Consider the following 27,460-nt stretch of genomic DNA (forward strand, 5'->3'; position numbering starts at 1 on the left):
CACCAAGTCCATTTTCCCTGCTCTTATGGTTTGGAAGATATAACCTCTTTTTTTTTTTTAACTGGCCGTACTTGGAATTTTAATACATCTATGTAACAAAATCTAAAGTTGGCCACTACCTTAACCTTCTACTGAGCAAATAAGGATGTTTAAATGCTTCAACTACAGTCCCCTTACCCCTGGCTGATGTGTAATTAATTGGTTGCTATTTTTAGATGTCTTTTTACTTTTCTTTTGAAGCTCTATTAACTAGACATTACTTGCTTATTCCATCACTGTTTATACTCACCTAACATGTTTATAATGTTTTGCTCACCATTTTCTTCTGTAGCTCAGACCTTCCTTTGAAGATCCTCCTTCTTGAAGTACATCCTTTAAAAGTACATCCTCCTTCTTAAAGTACATCCTTTAAAAGTTGATTTAGTGAAGGTGTTTGGTGGTGAACTATCTCAGTTTTCTGAAATATCTTTCTCTTCCCCTCATTCTTGAAAGCAAGTTTCATTAGGAACATAGACTCTCAAGAGTTAGAAGGAACTTCAGTGACCATGTAGCTCAGCTTTTCCATTTCCAGAGAAAGCCTGCCTCTGGGCACACAATTTTTCCAGGGTCCCTACTGCCTGCAAAATAAAGTACAATTTCTTAGCCTGATAATGAAGATGCCCCTGTCCTGCCCCCATTGTCTCTGCTCCAGAATCCCCACCATCTGTCCTGCTTCTCTGTGGGAAGCCTTTGTATGAGAGAAGTTGGTTTTCTCATTGTTCTCTAGCGCCCATATACCTGGGCTTATGTCAGTCTTCCCAGATGGAACGTCCTCCCTAACCTTTATAGGGTGCCTTGGTCTAAGTTCTGCTGTTCCGTCAAGGCCTAAATGAAATGCCATCTCTGCCATGGAGCCTCTCCTGACCACCCCAGCCCTCTTCCTGCCCCTTACCCTTTTAACACCTGTAGATAGCACTTAGCCTCACTGCTTGGTCCTTTTCATCTCTTTATAGCTTGTGTCTCCAGTTGGAATGTAAGCCCATCTGGATAAATGCCCTTCAAACTTCTTTGATCAAGTAGACATCAGTGAACAATTTTTGAGCATGCACCCCACATATATGTATATTTTCTTAAATTATATATATAATTCTATATATAGAGTGTGTGTGTGTGTATATATATAGTACTATGATTGCTATAAACACAAAGTATCATAGAATTGAAGTGAGGAATGTGAGAAACAAATAAATGGAAGATGCAGTAGTTTCTTCCTGTATCCCACCATAACGATTCGAGAACCTTCTTGGAGTAATCTTGCCCTACTTCTTGTTGTTCTGGGCCCTAGTAAATAGTAGACATTTAGTAAATATTTGATGATGGTGCTGCAGTTACGAGGTATTAAAGTGATCAGGTCGGAAGGTGAATATTAGGATTTGCTTGAACCTTGTATTCTCTCAACTCTGGACATGGGTACATACTGTTTCCTCTTCTTGCAACATTCTTCCCCATTTTTCCTGTTCCACCTCCCCTTCACGTGTTCTGAAAGTCGTAACTTCATTGTCCTTAAAAAGAAGCCACCGCTGATTGCCGCCTGTCCTGGTAAGGCTCCTCCCCTTCCACACTCACATGGAAATGTGTACTATGCACAGTAGTAGCCACTTACAGTCTGTCTCCAATGTAGACTTTCAGTTGTTGAAGACATTACTGTACCATGTTCACCATTGTACCCCTACTTCCCATCGCAGTGTCCAGCACTTAATAAAGATTCAAAATCTGTGGATTGAATGCACATATGATAGAGAAGGAAGAGGTTGGGTGTCCTTAGAGCCTATGTGGGGACCAAGGTTAAAACAAAAGATGACCTGCCCTTTAGTGTCCAAAATGGGACAGAATACCTCCTTGCCCTCAAAGTGGTTTGTGCATTGAATGACAGCTTTAGGGTTGAGAGGTCTGTTGCTATTCATTTTCCAGCGGAACCCTAGCAGTTTGTTGAATTGTTGTGTATTTAGACTATGTTTACTAGGTTATAATAAAGCTCTGAATTAAAACCAAAATATCCAGACTTTTGTTAATGTGATACGTTGAGCTAGTACTAAATGCTTCAGAAGATGGAGGCATTTGTCACACCTTATCCAGCTATTTGGTGTATTCTTGTATACATTTCTGCTTTTCCTAGAAAGGTATGAACTCTTTTTCAAGGATATAGAGTGGGTTGTTTATGGTAATAAAGAAGGAATCCTTTGAATGGATTTTAAGAAAAGAGGATTCATTTGTCTTTGACTAGTGGAATGTTCTTTCTGGTAGCACAGTAATAACAACACTGGATCATTAAGATGGGAATTTATTGCTAAACTCTACTTTTATCAGTGGTTTCAATCCCTGTCAGTACCAAACCTTTGTTTGCCTTATTTTTTAAAGTTTAATTTATCGCCTTTAAATTTTATTTGTCCCTGTTTAATTTAAGGCATAAAGCAATTGTCAAAAAAAACCCAAACAACAAAAAAAGCCAACCTAGTAGCCAGATGTATGCTTCTAAGTTGTTAGCCTCTAACAGGAAGTGACCATATGATATAAATAACATTTGATTAAAGCAGCTGTCTCTCTCTCTCTCTCTCTCCTTTTTTTTTAAAACTATCAAATGAAGCTGGCTGAGATTCAAAGCCCTGACATCAGTGTTGGAGCACATTTAGTTGTGTGATAAAGGTGTTTTACCTTCAGTGTTAGGTTTTGAATTAGTCTGTTTACGATGAGCAATGGTGCGGTGGTTTTAAAAATCATGTTGAATCAGCAACATGAGGGAGAAGCATTGCTTTCATTCCAGCCATGTAGTTGGAAAAGGAAATGATTAGACATCATACTCCTCATGGCTAATATCCTGTGAAGTTTTTCTAAAATCATGAAATCAGAACTTGAGAGCTTAGAGGGGACCTCAGATGTCTGCTAGTAGAAAGGAAAAAAAAAAAAAAAAATTGAAAGGGAAATGGAATCAGCCAAACTAAAGGGCAGGATTCTTTTAGTTCTCAGCAGGAAACACATGTTTATCTGGAAAAGATTTTGGTTGGACAGGTTGTTTGTATAAGAATCTTTTTCGTGAGGAAGGAAGACTAACCTGAGCTTGGAGGCTGGCAGTGGCGGTGGAGAGAACAGCGTCTAAGCTGTTAGAGAATGAGATTGAGAAAAAAAGTACAGATTTCAAATAGAGAAACCCTACTTTCATAGGGGTGATGTGCTAACGCTATTAGCTTACTTTTAAGTCAGCCATGCTGTATATTCATTTTATAAGATATGATTAAGTAGTAACTTTAGTATTAGTTGCTATAAAAGCAGAAATAGTAACTTTTAAAAAGATAGGGAAAATTTACGTCCACACAAAAACCTGCACGTGAATGTTTATAGCATCTTTATTCATAATTGCCAAAACTTGGAAGCAACCAAGATATCCCTGAGTAGCTGAAAAGATAAATAAACTGTGATGCATCCAGACAATGAAATATTGTTCAGTGCTAAAAAGAAATGCACTATCAATCCATGAAAAGATACAGAGGAACCTTAAATGCTTATTAGTAAGTGGAAGAAGCCAATCTGAGAAGGCTACATACTGTGTGATTCCCACTCTATGACATTCTGGAAAAGGCAAACTTTGGAGACTATCAAAAAGATCAGTGGTTGCCAGAGGTGAGAGGAAGAGAAGGAGATGAATAGGCCGAGCACAGAGGATTTTTAGGGCAGTGAAACTACTCTGTATGTTGTAATAATGATGAGTATATGTCATTATACATTTGTCCAAACCCATAGAATATATAGCACCAAGAGTGAACCCTAAGGTAAACTATGGACTTTGGGTGATTATGATGTGTCGATGTAGGTTTATCCTTAGCAACAAATGTGCCTATTCCTGTGAATGATATTGATAAAGGGGGAAGCTACACATGTGTAGGGCAGGTACAGGGGGTATATGGGAAATCTCTGTACCTCCTCTCAATTTTATTGTAAACCTAAAACTGCTCTAAAAATATATAGTCTTCAAAAATATATGGAAAGGGGGCTTCCCTGGTGGTGCAGTGACTAAGAATCCGCCTGCCAATGCAGGGGACGTGGGTTTGAGCCCTGGTCTGGGAAGATGCCACATGCCATGGAGCCGCTAAGCCCGTGCGCCACAGCTACTGAGCCTGTGCTCTAGAGCCCGCGAGCCACAGCTACTGAGCCTGCGTGCCTAGAGTCCGTGCTCCACAATAAGAGAAGCCACCACAATGAGAAGCCTGCGCACCACAATGAAGAGTAGCCCCCGCTTGCCGCAACTAGAGAAAGCTCGCAGGCAGCAGCGAAGACCCAACACAACCAAAAATTTAAAAATAAACAAATAAATAAAATTAAAAAAAAATTTTTTTTAAATATATGGAAAGACGTTTTAATTGGAAAGTGGTTGGCAAAGTAGCACAAAGAATATGACACCACTTACGTAAGATTGCATGTCTATACAGTGTATATATTTGGCATGTTCACCAAAATTTTCAGTGATTATTTGTATAGTAAGATTGAAGATGACTTTTTAAAAGAAAAAAATTTTTCTTTATTTTCTGTATCATTTGCATTTTCTCTAGTGACCATATATTATCTTTATAAACAACTATAATGAAAGAGCAAGAAGACATTTTTATATGCTGCCTCTGCTCTGACAAGTGAAACCACATCATGGCTTCATTATCCTCTTAAGTTCAGAAGGTTATCAAAGGGACAGGAGATACCATGAGTGGGGCATTTTCTCTCCGGTTAAATTTAGTAATGAAGGATAAAAGAAAAATTGCCAGATAACTGGAAAATGCTTCAATTTTTAAGCATTTAAAACCAAGATACTTTATCTAACTTAAGCTTGGAGTTGTGGATAATGCCATTTTGAGATATTTTCCAGGTAGTTAGGATGACAGAGTGATGATAGGGACATACCTCCAAGGATCCAATACAAATTTGATGAAACAGAAACATGTTTCCTGCTCATCCTGAAAGCTGATGGTTAATGATCCACTGAGCAATGTTTAATTTTCATTTAAAAAAACTGAAGAATGAAGAAGTGGCTGCTGGAAGTCTATTAACAGATGAAATCAGTGGGGGGAGATAAAATATTTGTAGAATCACAGGGTAGAAATCCTTACCATTTTTTGCAGTGAGTCATTGTAGAATCCTTGCATTTGTCATAGGGAACAAGAGGAAATTTATGTCATTAAATTATATGTGCAGAAAAGAGTAAGCACAATAATAGTCAAAGATTATTACTGTAAGAATTTTCTAGTTATACTTCATCTCATTCCACAGCAGCTTGTTAGGAAATATATATGGCAGCAAAATATAAATAAGAAATCAGGACCAGGCTAAGTATGAATTCATTCTGTGGTAGATGCTGTGAATGACCTGCCCATATTTCCTCTCAGCCCACAAAGAAGGGCTAGAAATGCTGGAGAATTAATGTTCCCTTTCCTTGAAGCAGCCATTAACCAATGTCAGATGGGAGCTGGAGGATAAATATCCCAGTTTCCTTGCCCCTTGAGGATGTTCTGCCAACTCTTAGAGATCCCTGAAGGAACCCAGGTGGCAGGATGAAAGGGAGGAGAAGATTTGATGGGTTCCTGAGAACTATGGGTGTGGGGTTAGGGAAGTCAACATTGGTATCTACTAAACAGACTTAGTGGAGGAGTATAAGATCTGCTGGGTTCCTAATGAAAGGAATCCTGGTCCTCCAAGCCCATTACTACTGGGCTTACTCCTAGCCTACCTCAGTCTTTCTCTGCAGAGCCTTATGGTTGCCCCATTCCTGGTACCTCAGGTCCAGACCCCAGAAATTGAGGACTGGGGGAGAGACTAGTCTCCCACCTGACTAAGGCCCACTTGAAAGTCTTTTTGCTGTCTTAGGACTCAACTTTCTCTCAGATGTTGGACAGTGGAAGCACCACCCTTTGGGGAAAATATACCCTCTACTACCTTACTATGGTTCAAATAGGACAACTATAGTAAGCCTGATTTCCATGCAGGAGATTCACATACACTGTGAATTATGTGTATTTCATACACATAACTGGTTGGATGAAGGATGGATTTCAGAGGGGAGCAAACTTATGCAAGGAGACTAGTTAGGAAACTATTTCACAGTCCAGATGAGAGGAAGAAGGCATGAACTAACTATACCCAATGAGCATGGGAGGGAGAGACCCAGTCAGATCATAGAAGGCTTAGTAGAACTTGACAATCAAATTGTTGTGGATGGAGAAGAAGGACCTGAAGACATCTCTATGCTGTTTTGTTTTGTTTTTTTTTCTTCTTTTTCTGGATGACTCCAAGCATAGTGGTACTATTATCTAGGAAGAAACCTGGGTTCAAGAGGTTGGGGAAGAGGGGTCAGCCTACAAATGTCAAGTTTTAGGTACTTTGGGGATGTCTTGAAGAGTTACTGAGAAGCTACTTAGAAACAAGTTTAGTAGTTAGAAGCCAGAGCTAGAGCTGCAGATTTGTGAGTGCTCAGTGCATAGGCAATTGTTGGAAGTCAAGAGATCTTTTGAAGTCTTGGAGGAGATGAGTGCCCTGAAAGACCAGAAGAATGGTGTACAAAGAACCTTGGGACACAAACATGTTTAAAACGTTGGGTGGAAGAGAATAGCTGGTGAGGGAGACTAAGAAGAAATTGTGGAGTGAGAGGAACCAGATGTTGTTGGAGCCAAGGTCCCTTTCTTCAGGGCTGAGGAGAGAGTTTTTACTTTGGACAGTACTCGTAGATACAAGGGGTGAAGTTAAGAAGGAGGTTATGGGACGATGGGAGATCAGGGCTCTTACAACAGTGGGGTGAGAGGCCTTTCCCAAGGCTCCTGATGGAACTTGGGTACCATTTCTGATGGCCACATCCAGGACCTCTGTTCTGCTCCTCTTTCTGCTGACAGAGGAGACTGGAGGGTTAGGTGGGGATGGGTGAGAATGGGCTCAGCTCTCATGATGCTATGAGCCATGGGTCCTCTGCGAGAGGGTCAATCTAGTAACAAATAGTTTTTCTCTCCTCCTCTTTCCAGTGATAGTCATCCCCATGAGTTTGCACGATGGTAGATGCTTTTGTAGGCTGGGCTTCCTCAGAGGAAGCCAAGTCCCTGAGAAACACCTGTGTATGGCTCCTGAAGAGTCAGGTCTCATACTACATTGAGTTGAATCATTCTGTCTGAATTTAGAAATAACTATGAGTCATGTGATTCAGCTCTTTTCAAAAAACAGAAGATTCTGTTCTGCTCAGTGCCATTTGGGGGCTTTTGCTTGCCATTTTTAATACCAACACTGTTTGTCACAGCCATTGTGACTGGTGCTGGCATAAATTCCTGGAATCCTCTCCCTATCCTGGTTCACCAGGTTCTCCTTCCTCTTCCAAACAACTGCTAATCTCAACCCATTTATGAAGTCTTCCTTAATTAATCAGACAACTAGGTACACAACTCCTGTGATTCTCTCTTCACTCAACACCCAATAAATGCTCTCACCCATTGGTTGTGTGTACTTGTTGTAAAGACTCATTTAAGTTATGTATTTGCTTAATACGTGTGCTAATTGTTCTTTTATTATCGCTATTGTCTCAGGAATCATCTAAGTTTAAGTTCTTAAACATCGTTCTTTATCACACAGTTCTGTGATCATGTGGTTGCTTATTCAGTATGTTGGATAATACTAAGCAAAATTCTCTCACGACCTTATTGCATTACCTTTCAAGGATATTTTGTATTTTAGAGACATTAACAACATAACACTCTCTGGTTCTTTCTTGACTAGTAACTTTTGGTCAACACTAAGGTTTTCCTGTTTGTTTTTCCCACAGTTATCCCCTCCCAAGTGCACACATGATAAAATGAATATCTCAGGAAGAAGAAAAAAGACGTCTGATAACATTGCTCAGTAGTTCAACATAGTAAACAGGGTCTGGCGTCCCCACTTCTATCATTGGCTGCCTAACCTCACTTAACCTTCCTGTTAGTTTCTGTTTCCTCACCAGAAAATTTATTACTTTCCAGGGGAGAGACCCAATTGATTCTAGGAGATTCTAGGAGACCCAATGTTAGTAATGTTAATAAAGGACAAAGTGCAGGATGGTGTTAACCATATGGTCCTGGGATAAAATCAAGAGTGGAGGATTCCGGGGGTAGTTCTGGTGCTAGCTAGCTACTAGATGAGCCTTGAGCACGTTGTTGAACTTCTAGGTAATGGTTTCCTAGGTATTGATTCTTCTTCGAGGCAATTAGGTGATTGGATTAAAAATCCCTTCTATTTCTTGAACTCTGAAGTAAGAATTTTAACAACAAGTATAATAGATAACACTTAGTTGCCACCTGCTAGGTATTTTTCTAATTATGTTACACTTATTATCTCAGCAAGTCCTCAAAATGGCCCTTTGAGGAGAGTTCTCTAGCCCTTCATGTTCTACAAATGAGGAAACTGAGTCATAGGAGACAAAACAAGTTGCCCAAGGTCACCCAGTTTATAAGGGGAAGAAGCAGGATTCCCAGCTGGGCTCCAGATTCCTAGCGCTCACCCACCACACTCTCCTGCCTGCCATATATAAAGGCTGCATGACCTCCTCTGCACCGCCCCTTGAAGACCAGCCACAGATTTTAGTAAGCTAAGTGCTTTTGCTGCTGAGCAAATTAAACTTAAATTCTACACTAAATCAGAGGTATTTCCTTTATATGTTTTATATCAGTAATTCTAAATATTAAAAAGTGCCATAGATTTCTCTTTCTGATTTAATATGCTTACAGTCATTTGGAAACTTGGAACTATGCTTTTTTGACTCACATCAGAATGTTTTAGAAGTACTTTCAAATACAGATGTCTATGTCTGGTATATAAAGCCTTAAATTCAGGTAGGGAGAGCAGAAGACTAAAAAGGATGAAATATTTACTATTTTTGAGATCAAGTTTAGACAGTTTGACAGAGACTTCAGAGAGCCACTCCTCCCTGGCAAAGCCTCACATCAGCAGCACAAGTTTCAGACCAGCACAACTTTCTGCGATGGAAACTTACCCTGAAGTGGCTCCTACTCACTTGTGCCTTCTCAAGTTCTGAAAGAGTGTGTGGGATGACAATCAGATTTTATGAAATATAATTTTATTTCAGACTAGTTAACCTTCGTTACATTTGACAGAATTATTCTCCACCCTGTGGTTGGGAGGGCTTGGCAAAACCAACTCCTGGGTAAGGCAGATCAGGGCTCCAGACCTGCCCACCTCCTGAGACTGGAATGTGAGTTTCCACTCTGGGGCACTGAGCCAGCTTCCTATTTACTTAGAGGCATTGAGCACCTCAAGAGCAAAACAGAGGTTGTGATGCAAGTTTTGGCTGCAGAGCGTGTTAGGATTGCTTGATGTGTTCAACTAACACGTGATCTGAAAGATTTCTCAAAGCCCAGGGTGGTTTCAGGCACAACAGGATTAAATCGTCTTTTTTAGCCCTTCTAACTCAGTCCTAAGTCAACAGGAGGCCATGCGAACAATGAGGAAGCTCCCTCTGCACCCTGATTGTCAAATGGGGGTTGAGTCTGTGCTCTGGGGAACAGAGTTAAGTCCCAGAGTTCTGTCTTCCTGGTCAGGGCAGCCAGCAAGAGAATGGTGATAGGGAAAGCCATATGAACCCATGGGGGCCCCAGTTTACTTACATGACTTAAATTTCTTGCAAATTCTGAGGTGTGGGTGAGTGTGTGTTTGCTTTTTAAACAAAAAGAGGCACATGTGCAAAAGAATAAAGAAAAGGGAAGAGTGAAGTTTAGTTAAGAATGACCACGTATGAGGTCTTATGAGGCACCTGGGTATAGGAGGTGAAGGAGACATAACCCCTAGTTTCCTGGGGTAAGGGAAAAGATGGAGGTGTGCTCCCAGGTTGCTGTGGAAACAGAGGGGAGAAGCATTTCACTCTGATTCAGGATTTGCCTTAGGCTCTGAGGCACACAGGAAAGTCTAAGTTAACTAGTTAAAAAAAAAAAAAAGAAGGAAGAACATTCCAGGAGGGGTGAAAGGCAGGAGAGAAGGCATTAGGGGATGACCGACTTGGTAGACAACTACAAGCAGTTTCTTCCTGTGTCCTTCCAGCTATAACAAATCACCTGGAAAATTCATAGGTCACATTACTGCAATGGTAATAGCTGTTGAGGGGGAAAAAAAAGACTCAATTCATGAAATATTAAAACTGCAAGTGAGCTGACCTTTTAACCAATCTTTATAGTATTAAGGGATTAAGTAAGTAAATTATTGGTAATTAGACCCCCAGGGAGAATTTAATTTGCATTTAGATGTGATAAGTGTTTAGTAATTCAATACAAATTTTGCTTTGGCCAGTACTGAGCCGGGTCTTAGGCTGGTGATAATGTAGATCAGGTGTAGGGTGTTATCATTAGGCTAACTTTCATCATCTGTCAACAAAGGAACATTAAAATCTGTTTATATTGTGGTTACTAAATGGCCTCTAGAAGTATTGTGGAAGAGAGCAGTACAGTAGAGTGACTTCTGTTCTTATGTGACCCTTATCCAAAATTGTAAGAACATCTCAGGAATATTGATTATGACACTATCCCCATAGCGCTGAGGACAAAGGTATATTTTCATCTTCTTTAGATAGATGGGAAACCTGAGAATGATAGTAATTGGGCTGCTTGCCAAAGATGTTACACACACACCCCAAAACAAAACCTGAAGCAGGTACAATTTTAACAATGCTAGAGCCTCTGAAGAATTGGTATCTTAGCAACGTTTATTTGGACTATTTCTACATTTTATTCTTTGAGATTTCTTATATTGACCCTAATTTTTACTGTTAAAAAGAATATAATGATTGATATCTATATAGCATATATTCCTGCTTTCTGGTGTTTTTTGTAGAAAACAAATCCTAGAAGTTGAATTGTTGCATGAAAGGAAATGCACATAACACTTGGACAAAGGTCACAAAAACACTAACTCTAAAAGATATCTGCACCCCCATGTTCATAGCAGCATTGTTTACAATAGCCAAGATATAGAAACAACCTGTGTCTATCAATGGATGAATGGATAAAGAAGTTGTGATATATATACACAATGGAATATTAGTCAGCTATAAAAAAATGAGGAAGTCTTAGCATTTACGTCAACATGGATGGACCTTGAAGGCATTATGCTAAGTGAAATAAGTCAGAGAAAAACAAATACTGTATGATGTAAAAAACAAACAGGAAAAACAAAACAACCAATTCACAGAAAAACAGATCAGATTTGTGGTTACCAGAGGCCGAGTGTAGGGGGAGGAGGAATTGGAGGAAGGTGGTCAAAAGGTATAAACTTCTGGTTATAAGATAAGTAAGTACTAGGGATGTAACGTATACAACATGATAACCACAGCTAACATTGATGTATGATATATAGGAAAGTTGAGAATAAATCCTAAGAGTTCTCATCACAAGGAGAAAATATATATTTCCTTTTCTTCTTTCTTTTTATTGTATCTATATGAGAAGGTGAATGTTAGCTGAACCTATTGTGGTAATCATTTCACAGTATTTGTAAATCAGACCATCATGCTTGTACACCTTAAACTCACACAGTGAAGTTATGTCAATTATTTCTCAATAAAACTGGAATAAATACTTTGACAGGTATTTGTCAAACTGGTCACCGAAAGAAATCATTCTTGAAATAGCTACGTGTTGAATGTGACCATGTGCCTAGCTCTGGGCAAAACGTTTCTAATGCATTATCTCATTCAGTCCTTGGAAAAAACCTAGGAGGAAGGCCCTACCTGGTTTATAGATGGGAACACTGAGGCTTAGCAGGGTAAATACAGCCAGAGGATGGTGGGGCGAGGACTAGAGACCAGTTTATGCTCCTACCAGCAGAGGCTGGAGGTGCCGATTTCCCTACACTGTAGTAAGAGTGGGCATGTTAACTACCTTCATAAGTGTTTGCCAACAAGAGGTAAAATGTCATTTACCTTGCAGTTCTTACATGTCTGTCTTGGATAGGATTGGACATCTTGGCATGTTTATTGTCTATTTGCATTTATAATTTTATGAATTGCCTGTTCACTTCCTCTGCCCCTTTTTTACTAGGTTGTTTATCCTCTTTTCTTAATGATTTATACATATTATAAGTAGTAACACTTTGTCACATGTTGCAAATCCTTTTCTCCCCAGTTTGTTTTAACTTTGTTTTGTGTCTATTGACAAGTAGGACTTTAAATTTCATAGATTGCAAATCTGTGGATCTTTTATGGCTGTAGAAATTTGTTTTCCTCATCCCACTCCTAGGATTGTATTATTTTTCCCATGTTTTCTTTCTTTCTATAATTTCCACCTCAACATTTATCTGAGATTATTTGGGTGTAAGGAGTGAGGTAAAGATATTTTCCAAAAGGCTACCTAGTTGTCTAAACACCTCTTATTGAATAATCCATCTTTTCCCACTGATTTGAACCATATTCTCTTTCAGCCAAATTGATTTCTAGTTTTGGACTTTTCTTGAGGGGGTAGAGCACTGTTTAAATTATCGTAATTTTATAATATGTTTTAACATGTAGAGTAGGTCCTCCCTCATTGAAATTTTGGGACAGTTTTAAAATATTTATGGTACCAAATAAACCTTGAAAAAAATTGTCAAATTTAAAAACATCCTTTCGGAATGTTGATTGAAATTTTGTTGAATTTAGACATTAGTTTAGATAGAATTGACAGCTTTGTAGTATTGAGTGTTCCAATTTAAGAACTTCATTTTTACTTATCTTTTCATACCCTTCAGTTGGTTTTATAGTCTTTTTTTCATATAAATCTTGCACTTCTGATAAATTATTTCCTAGATAATTTGGTTTTTTTTTTGGTTGTATGAATGGGATTTTTTAACTTATTCTAATTGGCTCTTTTGATATACTAAATACCTTGACTTTTAATGATTTATTATTGTCCATCACACCGAACTCATTTTTTTAATAGATTAGGCTGAATTCTCCTGAGTTTTCTAGTCATACATTAAACAACTTCAAATAATGGTATCTTTGCCACCTTTTCCTAATAGTTTGATCTTTTGTTTCATTTCTAACAACTTTGGCGAGTACTTTCAGAATAATATTAAATAATGGTGGTGATAATTAGTCTTATTCGTTCTTAACTGTCACAAGAATTTTGTTAACATTTACCATTCAGTTTGATGCTTCTGACCTGTGAAAATGTGTGTTGGTCATGTTAAAGAGACAATCTTTTAGTCTTTCAAAAGAATTTTTTATTGGATTACAAGTTAAATTTTATCAAGTGCCTTTTAAACATCTATTGAAACTGTCATACTTATTCTTTCACCTATTAATAGAATAAGCTATAATAGATTTTGTAATAATATGCCCATTGTTATGCTCCTGAGAAAATTCCCACTTGGTCATAGTGAGTTCTCCTTTTTAAGATAATTCTGGATAGTATAGAAGTTTCTGGTTATTTGAGTATATTGCTACTGGGAAAAGTCTACATAAAATGAATCCTTCAGAATTAGAGGTAGTCCTTTAAAAACGTTATCAATTTCTTCTAAAAAATTAGACTGTTTGGTTTATGTGACTAATTTTGACCATGTATTTACATGGAAACCTTCTATTTCTTCCAGGTTTTAAAATTTATTAGCAGATTATTCTTGCATGATTCCTTTAGTTTCCTTTGGAGCAGTGATTCATTTAAAAGCATTATTGAAGAAGGAATCTTTATTTTATAATCACAAGCCTCTGCATACATTGGAAAAGTTCTAGAACAGTTAGGTGGAAGATATCATTTATGATCTTTAAATGGTGCACAGTTTTTAGAGTCTTCAGATTAGGAGGCACTACGTTTAAAATATGAAATTAGAAGAGGAACTCTGAGTGTATTCCCAGTTAATTTCTACCTCTTCCAAGTTAACAGAGGTGGTGCTGGAACTGATGCTTTGGGGCAGGGCTCTCACTGTGTTGGGGGCAGTTGCCTCACTAAGTTTGTGAGGACAGCAGAATGAAAGGGGAGTAATGAGGAGCCCTGTTTGCCAGCCGGTCACTGCAGCCGGTCGGTGAACCTGAGGTCCCAGACAGCTGGACAGGGACGGCAAGACCATGCTGCTGTCACATACTGGAGCATCGGAACTCTGGGGAACCCACACTCTGTTCCGGGGGAGACTGGCCCAAGATAGCCAGTTATAACTAGGCAATTGGGAATCCCAGGGTTCACATATGTCTAACAAAGCATGATGATTTTCTGGGGTGTTTTACATCTTGAAGAAAGAAAAAAGTAATTTGGGGAGTATTTGAACTATCGAACTTTCTCATACATTAGGTGCAGGTAGGTTCATTACACGTGATTCTTTTTTCCCTTCTTTTAATATACAGCTACTCTCCAGAGAGACCGAATCTTCAAACATTTTACCAGGAAGCGCCAAAGGGCTATGCGAAGGCGAGTCCACCAGATCAACGGACATAAGTTCATGGCCACATACCTGAGGCAGCCCACCTACTGCTCTCACTGCAGGGAGTTTATCTGGTAAGAGGTTCCCTGACTTCTCTCCTCCCAAGAGCTGAGATTTCCTCTGGTTGTGTGTGATTTCAGGAGAAAGCATGACTATTAAGAATTGTTTTAGAATCTGATTATTTTCCTCTTACTCTAATATGTTGACCTAGAAATTTTAATCCCCAACAAAAAAATTACACAATTTACAGATTAAGTTTTATTTGTTATTTCTTTTGCCAATCGTTTTGGTAAAAGTGCTAATGAATCATGAACTGGTTAAAAAGCACTAATTAGAGAGAGAGGCTAATCAGTTAACAAATGATCTATCCCTAAGGAGGAAAGAAATATCAACAGTATTTCTCTAAGAAGGCATGAATCACATGATGACTTATGGAATTAATTGTTGGAAGTAAACTAAACATACAGTAGTCTTCAGCCTTATAGTATGTAGACAAAGGTAATAGCTTTCAGTGATCACATACTATAATCCCTGGCATTTAAGAATCAAGATAATTAATAGTTGAGAAATTCTAGATGATTTGGGGCAATATCTTACTATACATGTTACTCAAGTGGCAAATCTATAATGTAAAATAAATTTAAGTAATAGTTATCTTCAGTTAGAGGCAACATTAAACATATTTATTTGCAGAGAGAAGGAAGAAATACCCTCACATGCACAAAACATACACATACACACCCTTCTCAGGAGGAAGAAACACACTCTCATATCTGCAGCATAAAAGGAGATCTTTGTTTTTGTTGCAAACTTTAGTCATTTTGTTTAAGGCAGAAACACTTGATTCAGATTCATTTCTGAGTATTGATCAATTACTTTGTGTTTTGTGGGGGTTTTTGTGATTACTTTAGATTTTATACCTTTTAACAGTCAGAATGCAGGCTTAGTTTGTGTTTCTGGCCTTTTTAATCAAGAATATGGTCTTGTCTATGATCCTTTTAAAGTACTATTGGAATCTGTTTGCTAGTATTTTATTGAGGATTTTTGCATCTATGTTTCAGTGATATTGGCCTGTAATTTTCTTTTTTTGTGATATCTTTGTCTAGTTTTGGTATCAGGGTGATGGTGGCCTCACAGAATGAATTCGGAAGTCTTCCTTTCTCTGCAATTTTTTGGAATAGTTTCAGAAGGGTAGGTGTTAACTCTTGTCTAAATGTTTGGTAGAATTCACCTGTGAAGCCATCCATCTGATCCTGAACTTTTGTTTGTTGAGAGCTTTTAAATTACTGATTCAATTTCAGTGCTGGTAATTGGTCTGTTCATATTTTCTATTTCTTCCTGGTTCCATCTTGGGAGATTGTACCTTTCTAAGAATTTGTCCATTTCTTCTAGGTTGTCCGTTTTATTGGCGTTATAGTTGCTCGTAGTAGTCTCTTATGATCCTTTGTATTTCTGTGGTGTCTGTGGTAACTTCTCATTTTTCATTTCTGATTTTATTGATTTGGGCCCTCTGTCTATTTTTCCTGGATGAGTCTGCCTAAAGGTTTATCAATTTTTTTTAATCTTTTTGAAGAACCAGCTTTTAGTTTCATTTATCTTTTCTATTGCTTTTTTAGTCTCTATTTCACTTATTTCTGTTCTGATCTTTATGATTTCCTTCCTTCTACTAACTTTGGGTTTTGTTTGTTCTTCTTTCTCTAGTTGTTTTAGGTGTAAGTTTAGGTTGTTTATTGAGATTTTTCTTGTTTTCTGAGGTAAGCTTGTATCACTATAAACTTCCTTCTTAGAACTGCTTTGGCTGTGTCCCATAGGTGTTTTTTTTTTTTTTTTAATATTTATTTATTTTTGGCTGTGTTGGGTCTTCATTGCTGTGCACGGGCTTTCTTTTAGTTGTGGCGAGCGGGGGCTACTCTTCGTTGCGGTGCACGGGCTTCTCATTGCGGTGGCTTCTCTTGCTGTGGAGCATGGGCTCTAGGTGCGCAGGCTTCAGTAGTTGTGGCTTGGGCTCAGTCGTTGTGGCTCGCAGACTCTAGAGCACAGGCTCAGTAGTTGTGGCGCACGGGCTTAGCTGCTCCATGGCATGTGGGATCTTCCTGGACCAGGGATTGAACCCATGTCCCCTGCATTGGCAGGTGGATTCTCAACCACTGTGCCACCAGGGAAGTCTCATGTCCCATAGGTTTTGGATTGTCATGTTTTCATTTTCATTTGTCTCTAGGTATTTTTTTAATTTCCTCTTTGATCTCTTCAGTGATCCGTTGGTTGTTTGGTAGCATACTGTTTAGCCTCCATCTGTTTGTGTTTTTTGCAGTTTTTTTTCTTGTAGTTGACTTCTAATTTCATAGTGCTGTGGTTGGAATATATGGTTGATATTTCACTTTTCTTAAATTTACTGAGGCTTGTTTTGTGGCCTAGCATGTGATCTATCAAGAAGAATGTTCCATGTGCACTTGAAAAGAATGTGTATTCTGCTGCTTTTGGGGTGAAATGCTCTGTAAATATCAATTATGCTCTATAAATATCAATAAATATCATTTGGTCTAATGTGTCATTTAAGGCCTGTGTTTCCTTATTGATTTTCTGTCTGGATGATGTGTCCATTGATGTAAGTGGGGTGTTAAAGTCCCCTACTATTATTGTGTTACTGTTGATATCTCCTTTTATATCTGTTAATATTTGCCTTATGTATTAAGGTGCTCCTATGTTGGGTGCATATATATTTACATTTGTTATATCTTCTTGGATCGATCCCTTGATCATTATGTAGTGTCCTTCTTTGTCTCTTGAAACAGTGTTTATTTTAAAGTCTATTTTATCTGATATAAGTATTGCTGCTCCAGCTTTCTTTTGATTTCCATTTGCGTGGAATACCTTTTTCCATCCCCTCACAAATATCATATGATATCATGTGGAATCTAAAAAAATGATACAAAGGAACTTATTTACAAAACAGAAATAGACTCATAGACATAGAAAACAAATTTATGCTTACCAAAGGCAGAAGGAGGGAGCAGGGATAAATTAGGGATTTGGGATTAACAGATACATACTACTATATATAAAACAGATGAACAACAAGGACCTACTGTATAACACAGGCAACTATCTTCAATATCTTGTAATAACGTATAATGGAAAAGAATCTGAAAAAGAACATATATATGTATATATATATATATATAATGAATCACTTTGCTATGCACCAGAAACTAACACAACATTGTAAATCAACTATACTTCAATAAAATAAATTTTAAAAAGAAATAAGACATTAAATTTGTACACAATAAAAAAAAAAATATGAAAGAAAGAAAAAGTAGAGTCTTGTCTAAACCAAAGGCCCTAAACTGGCTGTCGATATGTATGAAGCCTAAAACTGTAGTCTTTAGGAGGAGGTTCCTATTCTATTTTTTAATGAAAAAATTAGCATCTCTGGCAACTTTGAGCCCATTTTTCTTCTTTGCATGCTCCAGTTAGCCATAGACCCACCTCTCACTGGATTTGCCTGACCAGAAGTGTAATTGTCTGTTACTGTTTTATTTCATGTCACACCATTTGGCTTCCCTCCTTTACATGACCTGCCTGCCCCTGTAGGCATTTGTGGTGGCAACCTGTGATCTCAACTAACGTTCTTAATGGAAACTTACTTGATAATTTCACCAAATTTTTTTCTACCAAGGAAACTTTAACTCCCACCTAACTGGCCTTGTGAAACACACACACACACGCACACACACACATGCACACACACTTAAAATAGTGGTATATGTGTTTTATATATATACATACATATATATATATATATATATATATATCTATGATTAAGCACATGGACTCTGGCATTCAATCTCATCACCAACTAGATGTGTGAACCTAGACAAGCTATATAACCCATCAATGTCTCCTCATTTGCAAAACAGAGACAATAATTTTATTTTATTTACATAATAAACTTTTATATGCACTTAGAGTGCCAGGCACTGTTCTAAGTATTTTACATTATCAGCACTTTTTATCTTCATGATAACCTTATAAAGTAGGTACTGTTATTATTATACCTTTATATATATTAAGAAACAGTGACTCAAAGTAGTTAAAACAACTTGCCCCAAATCACATCCAGGCCATCCAGCTTCAGGATCTGTGCTCTAGGCTATCCTATTATATGTGCTACCTCACGTGGCTTTTGTGAGGATTAAATGAGATGGTACACGTCAGCTGCTTGGCTCATTGCCTGGCATATCCTACTGGCTTAGTAAAATGTGGTTTTTGTTAATAAGAATGAGAATCATATCACCATCACCCAGAGACTGTATTAGGGAGAGACAGAGATGGAAGCTGTGGGCATGATGGGCATATTGTGGCCGCACTTCTGCTCCCCAGTGGACTCTGGGTGATGTGGGCACAGGGAAGATGGAAGATGCCTCAGGTCAGGCATCTGGAGTGGACTCACCTGTTTACATCCATATGTATATTTGCATCTGTTTACTTCACCCTCTGCATGTATTTATGTGTATGTGAGAGAGAATGATCAATAAGGCAGTAAAGTGACACTTCAGGCAGAGGCTCAGTCATACACACAGAGGAGGGTTTATTTTCACTGAGGACTTGGGGGATTACCACAGTGGTGGGTAGAATGAGAATTGCCAAACTCACCTGTTTGTGATTCGGAGCATTCTAACTCATCAGTTTCCTCCTTGTCTTGTGGTAACAAAAAAGGGCTCAAAAAGAACATTATCTCTGCTGCTTCTCTGAAATTGTGTTTTTTATAAAGGACCAGAGGATGAAATTTGTTTTCCTTAAGTACTGTAATTATAGGAACATTGTTGCTGAAATATTTGACTAATGGTTTCTTTTTTCTCTATTGTCTTGAACAGGGGTGTATTTGGGAAACAGGGTTATCAATGCCAAGGTAAGAAAACATTTTAAAACTATGTTTAATCTTGTTCCTGTGTTAAAAAGTGATTATACCAAGAGGAAACAGGATACATTCCATTAATATTTTGATAAATAACTCTCTGTAGATCAAATGAGACCCCCATAGAATTATAACCCTTTAGTTTTGGTTAAATTTTAGCCATGTCTTTTTGTAGACAAAGTAGAGGGGCTGTTTTTATTCCTGAATCCAGGATACCTATGTAAGTTTAGTTGTTTAAAGTTTTGTCTCTGCAGGATCATGAACATACTAAAAGGTAACGCGATTTTGTGAGCAGGACCCTTGAGTCTTGAAGATAAATTTTTGGTTTTTTACAATCCCCTTGTCCATAGGGGTGAGAAGTAGCACAATGCTGATTTCTCTTTACCTGAATTGGAAATAGAAGCTATTATCCAAGTTGCTTTTTTGATTTTCTGAATTTAGTTAAATGTGAGAATGTTCAAAGTTAGGCTGTTAATGGTCTTGTAAGATATTATCCATTCAATTTATTTTGATTTTCACAATTCTAAGATAACCTCAATTAGTGTTCCAGAAGAAATGGAATGAAATAAAAAAGGAAAGAGTAAAAGAAGACTCCTTAATCTGGAGGTTTAGCCAGGCTGGATTGGACTTTTATTTGGGCCTCCCTCATCATTAACTTGAGCGTCATCTCATGGTTTGTCCATATGGTACCTATTATCTTAATTTACACCCTACAGATCATTGGTAAAATAGTACTACCTATCCTAGAGTGGTGACCTATGGTAAACTAGGTAAATAAAGAAATCCCACCTTCTCTTCTGAAGGAGGGGAAGTAAAACATTATTTCCCTTAGAAGAATGGAATAAGACATACATTTGGATGTAATTTTGACTTTAATATGTATGAACAATTCTACTGAGTTCTCAAATTTAGGAAAAACTGAATTGATATTACAGCAATAATTGACCTTATGCTATTAATTTCAGCCCCAAATGAGAGCATAGTTCACAGGTCAGAATCAATGTCACTTTTTGGCTTGGACCTCTCCAGCACAGGGGTATGCTCTGTCCATCTCATGCATACAAAGATAACTTGAGAACCTCTTGGTAAACAAGATTATATTTTTTGAGTTTAAAAATACATGATTTGTGACATATCTGTTGTTTTTTTAGTTTATTTCTTCTACCATGGCCTGTAGTGCCAGGATATTTGAAGAGCTGATTTTCAGTGGGCCACCTGTTAAAGGATCAGGAAAGAACACTGGTCAGGAGACACGTGGACACTAATTTGTTCACATCTTGCAAAGGGATATAAAACCACATGCCTAGTTGGAAGGATATACCAATCATGCTAAAACTAATCAAAAGCAAACAGATTAAAGCAGACTTCAGAACAAGGAAAGTTATAAAGGATAAGGAAGTGCATTATGTAATGATAAAAGGAGTCAGTTTTCCAAGAAGACATAAAAATCTTTAGCGTATATGCGCCTAATAACAGGACATCAAAATACTTAAGGCAAAAACTGATAGAACTGCAAGGAGATACAAACAAATCCACTATTATAGTTGGATTTAATTTTATTTAATATCTCAGCAATTGATAGATCCAGCAGGCAGAAAATCAGTAAGAATATAGTTGACCTAAACAGCACTATCACAACTTGATCAAATTGACATTTATAGAATTCTCCATCTAAGAGCAGCAGAACACACATTCTTCTCAAGCTTACTAGGAACATTTACCAACATAGACCACATTCTGGGACATTGAAACAAACCATAACAAATATAAAAGAATAGAAATCATAAAAAGTATCTTCTCAGACCACAGTGGAATTAAACTAGAAATCAATAATAAAAAGATAGCTCAAACACCTCCAAATATTTGAAGATTAAGCTACATATTCTAAATAGCACATGGGTCAAAGAAGACTCAAGAGGAAATAAAAAATATTTTAAATCAAATGAAAATACAATTTATCAAAATTTGTGGGAGGCAGTGAAAGCAGTGCTCAGAGGAAAATTTAGAGTATTAAATGCATATATTAGAAAAGAATAAAGGTCTAAAATCAATAATCTAAGTTTCCATCTTAAAAAGGAGAGAAATTTAAGCCTAAAGTGAGCAGCAGAAAATAAATAACAAAAATAGAGTGGAAAGCAGTGAAATTGAAATTAGGAAAACAATTTTAAAAATCCACAAAACCAAAAGCTATCAATAATTCTCCAAAAAGATCAATAAAATTGATAAACCTGTAGCCAAGCTGACTGTGAAAAAAACAAATGCCTTGGAATATAAGATTTTTCTATGTGAAGGATTCCCTCATATAAAAAGACCAGTTCTCTGGGCACTTTCAATTTGGTTCTCCTGAGAATTCAATCTGATGAAAGCTAGATTTGTTTTAGATTATAGTGCTACTTGCTGACATGTCATCTGTCTTTATGTATTTAATCCTAGAAACTTCCATATGTCTTGAAAGATCTTAAAAATGATGTGTATTTTCATATTGCTTCATTGCACATGTTCATCCTTTAATGGAAACTGGACTCTGCACTCTATCAGTTGTCTGAATGAAAATTTTAAAAATGTTATTTAGAAAGTTCTAACTATTCAAGCAATTGATTGGGTCATTCTGCAAATACTTAATGAATGCCTACTTTGTACAAGTCATCATGCTGGCTGGGAATCCTGAGGACATTAGAGGTTGTATGTGGAAGATCTGAAATGAGGGAGGCCAGCTAGAGGTTGTAGGAGACTAGAGGAGGGAGAGAGTTTCAGTCTAGAAGGGGAGCCATGGGGAGTATATTTTCATAAAAGAGACATTTTTTAAAGTCGTTTCTTGTTATACATTTAAGGTTTAGTGAAGTGATAGGAAAAGAAGATACCCCAGGGATTGAGAGGGGCATGGACAGTGTGTTGGGGAGGGTGAAGATTTGCTCCAGGAAGAGCACCTAGTCTAGTTTTTAGTGGAACAAAGAGCCCCCAGAGAAGAAAGGTGACAGGTGAGCCTGGGGTGGGCTTGGGAGAGCCTGAAACCTATCTGGGAAATTTCAACTCTAGTTTGACTTGACTATGAGACACGATTGAATGCTTTAGATTATGGGCCTGAGGTGACCAGAATTATATACTGTGAGATGATTCCTCTGGAAATTGGGGCAGGAAGGAGTAAAGCCAGGAAGTATGACGTTAGTTCCGGACCCGAGTATGAACAGTTCAAGCGTGAGCAAAGGCCTGAGTTAGGGTGGTGGTAAGGAATATAGGAAGAACGGGAACACTGGCTGCCATCATGTGGGCCCACCATCTAAATCAAGCCACAATGGCCTGGTGCCTCCAATAAATGTATAATCGCTGGATTTTATTTCCTAGTGTGCACCTGTGTCGTCCACAAGCGCTGCCATCATCTAATTGTTACAGCCTGCACCTGCCAAAACAATATTAACAAAGTGGATTCAAAGGTAAGATAGCAGTTTGCTGATTAAGTGCCTGCATGAGCTCATGCGTACACATTCTCTCTTGCTCGCTCTCTCTCCCCCTCTCTCTCTGCCTCTGTCTCTCTTTCTCTCTCTCTCTCTCTCTCTCCTTCCCTCTTTTTCTTCCTCCCTCTCATTCCCAATTCCCTTTCACATTCCTTGAAGCCAATGGTGGTATCAGAATTGAAATTTCTCTCCTTTTTATATTATGGCATTTGTATTTCTATACTTGCATAGCTTGACTTGTCCTTGAAATGACTCCATTAGTGATCAGCTGGGTAAAAGCTCTAGAGATCAGTTCTACTAATTTGAAGAGAGATTTGGAAACATGGAAAGTTCCCTGAGTTTGGCATCAGATGACTGGGATTTGAATGTAGAATCCAGCCTCTGCTAGCTAGCTTCTCTCTCAGCCTCAGACCTAAAATAGTATCAATACTACAAGATAGAATTGATATGGTAAGTATGTTGTTAACTGTAAATTGCACTTCCTAAATAAAGTGCCTTTTGGCCCCCTCCAGCCTCTCGAGGAATTTCAGGGAGGATCTGTATCTATACATAAAGGCTTGAACATCACTCTTGCCATTAGCATTGCATCCAGCTGAGGTGGGCGTACATTCTAAATTCTGGAGGTAGAAGGCAGTTGGAGTATTACCAACAGTTAGCAGTGGATTTACAGATGCATTGAAAAGTCCGACTCTGGAACTTGATGGTTTTTTACGGTATACACCCAGGATTGCTATAGAGTACACACAGAGGCATGTGTACTTTCTTTTATGAGAAAGAGGCCAGAAAAGTTTCAAGAGGAGTAATATTGCCCCACTACTTGTTATGTGTGGCTCTGTTGTTATTGCTTCAAACTGTGATATAGACTATAGAGCATATGCCTAATTTAACTATTTGCTGGAAACAGTATGTGAGATTTCACCTGATCCTGAGAAGTGATCGTCTGTGAGATAAAAGCAGAATCTTTGCACTCAGATATCAAAATACAAAGACAGGCAGAGGCTGGAAGGGCTGAATAAGATCACCAGTTGAATGTCACCTTGGAATAAATTCCTTCTGTGGTTCCCTGTCCTCTGGATGTCACCCCATCCTCATGACACAATTTCTGGAAGAACTTGTGGTGATAGCAAGTGTATGTTGCCTATAAAAGACTTGTTGAATCCTGAAGTTAAAAGGTTCTAGGAAATAGACATGGGTGTGAGGAATTGGCCGGGAGAGAAACACGGCCAATTGAATATAAAAGGTGAAATGAATATTTAAATTTCTATGAATCTCCCAAGATGGTGGACAGTTTAATGTACACCACACATTTCTGTCCAGTCTTGTTCACTAGAAAATGTGCTTCGTCTGCGTGGTAAGGCCTGGGTAATTCATCGTGGCTGGGCAGTAATAGTATACTCATCTCAGGTGTCATAGTAACACTTTGCATTTGGTGGGCTCCTGTTACAGTTTTCACAAAAGGTGTGGGTATGGAATTTCAGCTCTCGTCCTCCTGTCTCCCTGCTACAGATTGCTGAGCAGAGGTTCGGAATCAACATCCCACACAAGTTCAGCGTCCACAACTACAAGGTGCCAACGTTCTGTGATCACTGTGGCTCCCTGCTCTGGGGGATAATGCGACAAGGACTTCAGTGTAAAAGTGAGATTCTGGGGTGCTTGGTACCCACTTTCTCATGAGAACACCTTGCTGCGAGCTTTCAGCATTCTGCAGTTCAGAATCTGACCTAGGACAGATGGTTTTAGATACCTTGTAAATGAACATCTTAGTGGCTCTCTCTATATGTATGTGTCCCTTGTCAGGCACGTAAAGAGAGTTACATGTGATCCACAGATTTCCTAACCATGGAATGTTTTCTCACTTGCTAAATGAAATGTCCCGTCTAGTTAGCTAGCCTGCTGGCTATCCTCTATTTAGTACTGAGTACAGGCTAGTCATTGTGTATTTCCATAGATATTTGAAAGAGGAAAAAATGGGATCTGGTCAGAAATGGAAGGTGGTAGGAGGTGAGGTGGCCAGCAGAGAAGGTTGAGTTATGAGTAAGAACTATCAGGAGAGTTGGTTTGATCACCTCACCAGAAATAAGCAGGAATTGAGTGATAAAAGCATAACTCAGTCCGCCCTGTGTCTTCTCAAAGAGCTTGATAGAGATCAGAGAGTAGGTGGAACGAAGGACACTTCAGCTTTGGCCACGCGAGGGCACGCACTTCAACAACAATGTCCAGTGGAGCCTGAGTTTGAAGCTTTTGCCTCAGCAGAGGATAAGGATATGGGGGCTGGTCCCTGTCCTGTTAGGAGTTGAGGGGCTGTTGGCCTGGAGTCATCTCTCCTTGAGTGTTGCTATAACAATCTGGCTGTGGTGAGGTGCACTGTCCTCTGCTGAAATACATGTGAGTTTCAGCCTGAAGCCTGAGACACATTCTAAGTCACCAGGGGAGGCAGAGTTCATGTCAGTACAACTGGACAACTTCCACTGGCTGCCTGGAGTTAACCAGACCTGCTTCTATTAACAAAAAGGGGCTAGTCACTTGTCTTTAAGAAAGGCAAATTCTTTTATTTCTCCAGAGCACCATTTAACTATTCTTATTTCATAGATATTTCATGAAATAATTCTTTTTCAACCAAAACAGCAGCCAGCTCACATGTAGCTTTGTTTCAGGCACTGCTTGATCATTAGCTGGATGGTGTCACCCAGGTGTGGGTTTCTAGTGTGAAAGCCCCTTTCTGCTTTCGTATGGTTGTTGCTGACAGGCAGAGCCATGGGTGGGGTTCATCTGCATTGCACTCGTCCCCGGTGGTGCTGAGGGTAGCACGCCTGCAGTGTTCCAGCTCCTATCATTTTTGCTTTTATTGTCACGTGGAGCTTTAGAAAGGCCACCGCAGGCTTGTATGTCTCCGTACCAGCCTTGCTGAGAGAGGTGGATTTCCTAGGAATCTAATGAAGCTTAAGCCTTGGAGCTCCTCCCTTGCAAGGTACCTTCCAAGTTCTCTACTTGATGAAGTGCTCTTTTTCTTAAAGAGGGCAACCCTAAATTGCATCACTTCAGGCACCGCGAAACTTGGCTCTGTGTATGCTTCCAAAGATGGGCTGACACACCTCAACGCATCTTATTACGCTGCTTTATCCCTGCCTCCGATCAGCAGGGCCCGTGTCAAGAAACCGTGTCAGAACTCTGTGCTGATTAAACCTCGGGTCTTTCATCACCCCAAGTCAGCTTCCTGTGCACCAGGAGCTTAGCTTGCTTCGCTCTCCTCTTCCAACTGCCACTTGCCTTGACCTTTAAAAACGTTGCTTTTTGTCACCCATGAAGCCACAGGCTGCAAGCACTGAGAAATACAGCTGCTGCACAGGATGACGCGTTCTGTGCTGTGAGGGCCACCCAAAGACAGTGCTCAGAAAGAAAGCTTTACTTAGAGGCTGTCCTCTCAGAAACACCAGTTCCATCCTGTCTGAACAGCCATCTACATGTGGCTGTTAGATTGCTACCTTTTAGTGAGAGTTACAAGGAATGGCATAAAGTCGGTTGGCACGTTTCCTTGTTATTTAATCGAGTGAGCCGTTGCCGTGATGAATGTTTTGATCTCTGTATTGAATCATGCTGGGAAATCAGTGATGACTTTTAAAATATGATTTAAGTGAATGTCTTGCATCAAGTCACAGTGGAAACAAAAAGAAATTTGAAATGTATTGTTCTTCCGTATGCCAGGCTTACTGCTTCTGCACAAAACAGAAATAGAGAAAATCAGGGATTTACTTACACTCAGGGATCGTTGTGGGTGTCAGTTGAATTTGATGAGAAGATATCATTATTCAGCCTGTGCAATTCCTCAGTCACAGTCTTTCAGGTTATCACAGCTCTCTTTCACAGCACATGTTGACGTGGCTCCTTTCTGAATGTGGATTCCCTTTTCCTCTTCCATCCAGTATGTAAAATGAATGTACACATTCGATGTCAGGCGAACGTGGCCCCAAACTGCGGCGTGAATGCGGCGGAGCTGGCCAAGACTCTGGCAGGAATGGGCCTCCAACCCGGAAGTATTTCTCCCACCTCGGTGAGACTTTGCCATTTTCATATTTTGTAACTTAGAAGTTGTTCAGATGTGGCGAGCCCTAGTATTGTGTGTGGCATAATCAAAGTTCCTAGTCTCGGCAAATACAATAAACAGATTTATTGCATTTTTAAAGAGCATTTTGTTCCACAAATAAGGTTCTATATGCAATTATATAACAAGAAATAATGAGTGTGCAGATATAGCAAGAAGCAGAAAAGGGATTTTTTTTTTTTTAAAAATAGCTTCCTGTCATTGTGGTCTGGTGAAAAGCCTGGAATCCAGGGTCCTCGGTTCTGCTCTTGTCGGGGCCCCCGGCAGTGCAGTTGACCAGTAGCTATGGGCCTTTGCTTCCTTCTCTCTGAAGGGGTTGAACTTAAAGAGCTGATGTTCTCCACAGGCCTGGAATCCAGCAGTTGTGTAGTATTTGTTTATGGATCGTGAATTTATCTCAAGTCCAGCCACAGACAGGAGTTCCTTCCTCTCGGCTCTCGGGAGTGGGTGGAGCATGTCAGTCGCCGTGCACGTGTTTTGTCCTGCCACCGCCCTGAGTGACCCTCCCCCACCTGCTGTTGTCCATTAGCGCTTCAGACACATCCCAGGCCCACATCCTATTGCCAC

General features: G+C 39.0%; 1 protein-coding gene across 1 annotated transcript in view; it reads left to right on the forward strand.

Annotated features, from left to right (window-relative positions):
- PRKCH (protein kinase C eta) overlaps positions 1–27,460 on the forward strand; it is a 221,497-nt gene that overhangs the window by 103,139 nt on the left and 90,898 nt on the right. The window contains exons 3-7 of the mRNA XM_059914358.1: positions 14,348–14,498; positions 19,302–19,336; positions 22,685–22,773; positions 24,301–24,430; positions 26,715–26,842. Of these exons, the coding sequence (XP_059770341.1) occupies positions 14,348–14,498; positions 19,302–19,336; positions 22,685–22,773; positions 24,301–24,430; positions 26,715–26,842 (533 nt within the window). The remainder of the gene's footprint in view (positions 1–14,347; positions 14,499–19,301; positions 19,337–22,684; positions 22,774–24,300; positions 24,431–26,714; positions 26,843–27,460) is intronic.

This window comes from Balaenoptera ricei, chromosome 2, assembly GCF_028023285.1.
Source record: "Balaenoptera ricei isolate mBalRic1 chromosome 2, mBalRic1.hap2, whole genome shotgun sequence".
NCBI classification, from domain to species: Eukaryota; Metazoa; Chordata; class Mammalia; order Artiodactyla; family Balaenopteridae; genus Balaenoptera; species Balaenoptera ricei.